The sequence below is a fragment of the Nicotiana attenuata genome, unplaced genomic scaffold, assembly GCF_001879085.1.
Source record: "Nicotiana attenuata strain UT unplaced genomic scaffold, NIATTr2, whole genome shotgun sequence".
In the NCBI taxonomy this organism is placed as follows: domain Eukaryota; kingdom Viridiplantae; phylum Streptophyta; class Magnoliopsida; order Solanales; family Solanaceae; genus Nicotiana; species Nicotiana attenuata.
The window spans coordinates 786,734-793,821 of NW_017670238.1; the positions used below are offsets into that span (position 1 = coordinate 786,734).

The 7,088-nt window shown below is 32.8% G+C and overlaps 1 protein-coding gene and 1 long non-coding RNA gene across 2 annotated transcripts; both read left to right on the forward strand.

The window, feature by feature from the left end:
- The first annotated feature begins 1,460 nt into the window (after window positions 1–1,460).
- LOC109236446 lies at window positions 1,461–2,375 on the forward strand. The gene is made up of 2 exons (XM_019402627.1): window positions 1,461–1,808; window positions 2,055–2,375. Exons 1-2 carry the CDS (start codon window positions 1,546–1,548, stop codon window positions 2,134–2,136), a joined length of 345 nt encoding a protein of 114 aa, XP_019258172.1. The 5' UTR covers window positions 1,461–1,545; the 3' UTR covers window positions 2,137–2,375.
- Window positions 2,376–3,079: 704 nt separating this feature from the next.
- Window positions 3,080–5,368, forward strand: LOC109236448. The gene is made up of 2 exons (XR_002069492.1): window positions 3,080–3,259; window positions 5,029–5,368. It is a non-coding gene; the product is annotated as an uncharacterized LOC109236448 (long non-coding RNA).
- Window positions 5,369–7,088: the final 1,720 nt, after the last annotated feature.

Below are 7,088 nucleotides of genomic sequence, written 5' to 3' on the forward strand. Positions count from 1 at the left end.
AACGGATAAATTATGAAGGCCAACGGCTAGATTTTAAAAATCTGACCGTTGGTCTTTTTTTTAAAAAAAAAAATTCTTTAAAAATAGCCGTTGGAGCCGTTAGGCCCGGTTGAACCGGCCCAGGCCCGCCTGTCGGTCCCGGGCTTAGCGGTCCCGGGCTCGTGGGCTTATAGAAGAGAACCGGCCCGCGACGGGCCTCCTGCACCATTGGGGACCGGCCCGCCAGGACCGTATAGCCCGTTAAGACCGCGGGCCCGGTCCGGTCCCGGTCCCAGCCCGGCCCACAATACAGCATTAGTTTTGATGAAGCTGTTGATTTAGGTGGTGTGTGCATTGCTTTGAAAGAAGTAGAAATAATCCCGAAGGACGGACCATATAAAGAACCTAGCATGCATTGATTGAATAAAGTTCGTTGAATCAATCATAGTTTGAAGTTGCACTTTTGCATTAGTTAATTAATACTCCACAACATATGGTATATGTATGATGATGTGCTCATATGATTCTATGTTTATCATTGCTTCCTCTGATGTCAGGCTTGTACAAGATTTTTTTTTTCTCAATGAATCTCTTTGTTTCGTCATTATATGATTATTTTTAAAAAAAATAAGAATTTTGTCGTAATAATTATATTGAAGACCTTATACACCACCGACGCTCTAATAATAATAATTTTCAGATCAATTTATCATAAGCTTTTCCATGAGTTATATGATTGCTGTTAATAAACCTAACATCAATTATATTAGTTATCTTTTAATTTAATGAGATGTCTTGAAGCGTTTATACAATAAATAATAGAGAGAAAACTCGCATAATATGTAATTTCGTATGCTAGCACAAGTATCTATATCTATATATATTAATAAAGCTGGGCATTGAAAAGGTGATATGACATCCTTCTATGTTCAGCAATTGTATTTATCTTTTATCTCCTTTTTTTGGTATTTTTACCTTCTTCCTTCACATTCAATAAACAAATAAAAACTGTATTAAACAAGAAACAACCGTTATTTGAAACGTTTCTTGGGCCATTTATTGGAGAGTCTAACCGTACTTGGAAACCCAAAGATCAAAGAACGGCCCCTTCCTCAAATCTCTCCATGCGGCTCCTATAACGGTTCTCTCCCTCAAATAATAGCATGTTTGGCCAAGCTTCTTTTTAGGCCAAAAGTGTTTTTTTTTTTTTTACCGAAAGTATTTTTGGCCGCAAGTACTTTTGGCCGAAAATTGAGGTGTTTGGCCAAGCTTTTGGAAGGAAAAAAAGTGCTTTTGAGGAGAAGCAGAAGCAGTTTTGGAGAAGCAGAAAAAAGTAGCTTCTCTCCAAAAGCACTTTTCTGAGAAGCACTTTGGAGAAAAATACACTTAGAAGCAGTTGTTAAAAGCTTGGCCAAATACTAATTACTGCTCAAAAGTATTTTTCAAATTAATTAGCCAAACACAAACTACTTCACCAGAAGTACTTTTTTGAAAAGCAATTCTCAAAATAAGGTGATTTTAGAAGCTTGGCCAAACGGGCTATAAGACAAGGCAAATTTGGAGTCAATGGTGGCAGACTTTCAATTCGGATTTCGAGTAAGAAATCAGTTAGCAACTGTTGTCAAATTTTTAACGGATGTCCCTGAAGAGATGTACTGTTATAATGAATCGATTTCTGACTTCTCATTCTATAGGCAGAGTATCATCAAAGTTCTATATAAAAGAAAGAACACTACCAGAACTTTGGAGAAAAGGAGAGTGACAAGGTTCATGTCTTTGGTTTCTTCAAGCAACATAGCTAGCCTATACATCCTCTTAACCGATTCAAGGTATTATTACTTTAGTATTGAGTATTTTTGCTTTGCTACTTTTACTATCCTTCAAAGCTTATATTTGTCTCACCTTGCAATGTTGCTTTTGAGAGCAATACTTTGACATATCCTAGAATGGGTTGTGCCTTCTTTAAAAAAAAAAATATTAACATTTTGTGTTAAGCAAACTTTTTTTTTTTTTGTGACAAATGGTTGGAACTTATCTGTATGTCTGATCTAAGGATTTTAAGAATATTATTGCAGGGACTATTTCAAAGAGTGCGGTACCGGCAAAGCAATCGAAAATCTATTGGGATCTATTATAATTCTAGATTTCTTCTCATAAAGTTGTGCTCATTGTCTCTATATTTGTGTATATGTATGAGATAATTTTTAGTTACAACTTACATATATGTACGCCATTTAAATTACACAGATGCTTTACGTAGTTAAATTGTTATTTCCAATCTACAATTCTAATGAGGGAGATATATGTGATTGGGTGAATGGATTTCTCCTAGTGTGTCAAGTGGGATCATACTTTTGTTTATAACTGAGAATGTATTGTACATTTTATTATTTTTCCTGCAAAATATGAAAATATACGCAGATAGATTCTATGTCGTTCTCAAATGATGTTGTGCTTGACGATTATATTATGATTATTTGTGGTTTTAGATTTCTGTAGAATGAATAGGCCTGAATAAAATTTAAGAATATGAAATGGGTCTAAATAGCGTGGAGTAGGAATTAATTACTTTTCTTCGTCCTCCTCTTTCAGCTTCTTCTCCTTTGTTTTTCATTTTTGATAAATGATTTGTTTGTGTATTTTTGCCTTGATTGTTTGGTAACGAACATATATTTTGTGTTCTTTGAATTAATATAAATCACAAAAATACATAAAAATACTAAAAAGAAATTAAATGTTGAGGCGAACATCGGTAAAATGATATTTTCTCCTTTTTTTGCTTCTTTTCTCTCATTATTTTCTTTTTCCAAATTCAAATTATGTTAGAAAGCCCAAAATTTTGTATTAAGAAATTAAGTAATGAACAATAAAAAAACGGCTTCTTAATTCTTCGTGACCAAACAAATTCCTCAATATAACTTCTTAATTAATGGTAAGGGAGTAATTAGCATTCAAAATTAGAAAAGAAACGGCAAAATTAATTAAAATAAAGGAAGATGAGTATCTCACTGTCTGCTTGTGTTTGTCATTGTTGTGTTGGGAGTATATGCTACTATAACTTGTGGCCATGTGCATGAAACATTACATTGAGGAGGGACTCAGTCATAATAGTGGAGTAAGGATCAGGATATGAGAAAGTGGTTCTGGATGCCATATTCATATTTGAACAATTCAACTTTCTCCCCAAAGAATGCAACAATCAACCTCTCCACAGCAATGTCAGCTGCTACGTTTTAGACGTTGAGGACTTCAGCAATTTGCTTGCTCAAGGTTACTTCATGTTAGATCCTTTCTCATATGTATTTTATTTTTTGTTGCTTTCTTTTCTTAGTTACCATGGTACAATAATCTATTTCAATGCTTGGTAGCTAGAATATGCTTTAAGTTTCACAAAGATGTTGTCATGTACATTTAATTTAGGTTGAATACATATGCATCCCCTTAAACTTGGCCATTTTTGTCATTTGGACAGCTAAGGTTGTACCTATTAGGCACCAGTTCTATTGTATCTATTGAACACATACTGTTGATACGTCATAGCATGTGTATTACACTCTCCTGTAAGAGAGTGAAAAACCCCAATCTTTCTTTTATAGTAATATATTTTTTCACTTTTGTCTCCTTCAACCTCAATGTGCCACCACCATTCTCACCTCCTTCACTACCATCTCGACCACCTTGACAGTAAAATTAACATTTTAATTAGTTTTGCAATCAAATATTTTTAATTTTGGTCAAACCATTTTCTTTTGTCCGCGAAGGGAGATAAGTTCCACGGCTAATGATGACAAATGTAGCAGCAATAGTACTGGATACTCACCAAGGAAGAAGGGAGCTAATTAGCTTAATATAAATTTTGGTCTCTTCTTGTTCTTCCAATTATGTTATTCAACAGAAGATTTTATGAAAAGAACTTTTTTCTTTCCATTTGTAGCTGTTGCTTTTTCTCATAAGCCACTCGTTTTCTTCTTATATCAACTTCTACTTTCTGTAAATTTGATATCGTCGCCATTAAAGCTTTCAAGAACACAAGTTGGCCATATCCCATGAGAACTCATTGTAGCTTCTCACGGAAAAGAAATACTCAAAAGTCTCCAGTATTCTCTTAATTGAATATTCTCATACGATTAGGGTTAGAAACTTTACTAACAATTTTCATAGTCATTGTTTGCTTCAATTTTTTCATGTGATGCAAAATTAAAGTATAAAGAATAAGATGAATTTTATTTCGAATCTAGTCTATTTGACTTGGATCGAATATTAGAAAAAGGTTAGTTCATAAATTTGATGCAACTTTTTATGATCCGCGAAGCACGTCTAAGTTGACTAGTATATATATAAAGGAGGGCCAAATAAAGATGATGTGGCACCTCTATTTGAGAAACTCAATTATCTATTTTCTCAATTTTTTGGCTTTTTACCCTATTTTTCCTAATTATCTGCTGTTATAGAAAATTTAAAAGTCACATTCTTTTAGAAAACCAAAAGTCACGTCCTCCCACGTTTCTGGTGATTATTAACAAAACAGTTATGGTACATTTAAAATTGCTATTAAGAAAACAGTTATGATAAATATAAAATTTCAACTGCAATCACTTCCTCCAATTTTCTTTAAAAAAAACAGTCGATATGGTGAATCTCAAGTCTCAATTATTCCATTACACCTGATATGATCTTTCTTTCTTCATGTTATTTTCCTCTTTTATCCAGTATTATTTGAATTATTTGATGTCAGTGTTCGTTTAGTTTTCTGTTTTATTCATAGTTTTCTCATCTTTATGAGTTCTCTTTTGTCCATTGATCCATTCCTCTTTCCAAAAAGGTTAATTATTGTCTTCTTTTCCTTTTATTGCTTGTATGTTAATGTAGCATTGATTTCATGTGTATTTTTGGTTTTTCATTTCACTTGCTGGAACTCCTTTTATGTTACAGTCCCCTAGATCCATTATCAATTTCTAATTAGCAACTCACTTTTTACATTGAAACATTCTCATGCTTACTCTTAATTATCTATATATGCTTAATGATTTTCTTTGTAAGATGAGGCAGAGAATTGCAAGACATCACGGAAAACTTTACTATTTGGAATGAGTCAACTCAACTTCCTTGGAGCAATAAGTGATTAAAAAAACAAAAGAAATGTTAGGATATGTTGATGGAAATAGAGAATATGGTGATTTTGAAAGTAACCTTGCTTGAGGTTGTGTTTCAGTTTTTTGTCAAATTTTCTTAATTTCAGTGACAAAATACAAGGAACTTTCCTTCAGCACCTGCCTTTTCTTCCTTTTTGTTTTTCGATTATTTTTGTTACTTGGAATGTGAAAGCTATAGATGATGTAACTTGGAAGTGTATTATATTTGTTCTTAATAAAAGAATATTGTTATCTCATACTTCCATTAAAGAATAAAGAGTTGGTTCAAATTACGTTTGTATTTTTTGCACTTTCTAGCATTTACTTTTATTATTTGGTATTGGCCCGTTCTGGTTGACAAGAAACAAAATTGGTGCAACATGATAACACAAGGAACATAACTGTACACATTATATTTCTATTGCTAATTATCTGATTATTTATCAATCTATATCAAGGGAAGAAAGATTTCTTTCTCACTTACTACAATAAACACATATATGATTGATCAATAAGGAGAGATTGATCAATTCCCCATAGGTTAAGTGATGAAGTTTCCCGATTCAGACTTTCTTCTTTGTCAGATGCTATTGGTGATGACTGATACCAGTGCCCATGAGAATCAATGTGGCCAACATAATGATGTAAAGGAAGTTGTAAATTTTCTTTTCTATAAATTTTCTTCTTTTAGTTTTAGTAATAACACTGCTCCTTTATAGCAGCACCTATTGCAAGTCATCAAGATTTATTAATGCACAAGTAAATATATGGAGTTTTTACCTCCTATAGCAAAGGTTGATACCTTATTTATTTTAAATAAATACCCTTTTAAAAAATTATATTCCATAACTACCTTTTGATTTTATAGCCAAATATCTATTTATGGTTACCTCCTACCCTTAAGCCATAAAATACTCTTTGTATTATTTTTCTCTCATTTTTCTCTCTCATTCTATATTTTGTTTTTCCACGTCTCTTTCTTTGTGGTATTATTCTACGATTATGGGCTCTAAGTAATCTATCCACATTGATTGGTTTTGATAGAGTAGGCAATCGACCAAATATTGGATGTTTTCTAGGTATTCAAGTCCATTTGATTCTATAGAATTCGGCGATGCTTCACTATGGTGGTTATTCTCTTCCTTAGATTCATTATCTTTCGCTAGCCTATGTCTGCCTTTTGATTGGGTAAGGAGTCGTCTTCTATACACTGACCTCTGTAATTCTGCATCGGCTTTTGAGAGTTTCGAATCAGAATCGCAGCCCTCTCGACGAGACGACATCAGGGTTGTTCTTGAACAAAGACGACGGAGTTTGGGGCTGAGCAACTTGAAGGTTCTATTACCTTTTTTTAAAGTGTATTTCAATGTATCTCGCTGTATTTTATGTATTTCGTTGTATTCATTGTCTTTTTTTTTCATTTTATTTCAGTGTATCTCTGTTGTATTCCATATATTTCATTGTATTCACTGTCTCGCTATATTCCATTAATGTATTCATATATTTTTTTAATTAGTATAATTTATGTATTCAAATGTATTATATAATTTCTTTGAAGATTGCTATGTTTTTGGGGTATTTTTCGGTTGAAAATCTTTTTTATAACTGGAAATACAAAATTTGTGTGTTATAATTGAGTTTGTTGAGTTATATTAGGAGTCTATTATGTTAATTGGTTCACTTTCCGTTTAAAAATAGTGTAATCTCCTATTTCACGTCGTGAATACAGTCGAATATAGTCGAATACAATAATCTGTCCAGCTGTAATCCCATGTTTCACGCCATGAATATAGTCGAATACAACAACTGATTAGCTGGACTTCCCTGATTCACGCCTATTTTTGCCACTGTATTCATGAATACAGTAGCTTAAATACATCTAATACATCTTATAACAGCAGAAAACTTATCTACAATCTGTAATATAGCAAATAGTATCTATAGATAGCTAATTACTACTAAAAGATAGTGCTTTAT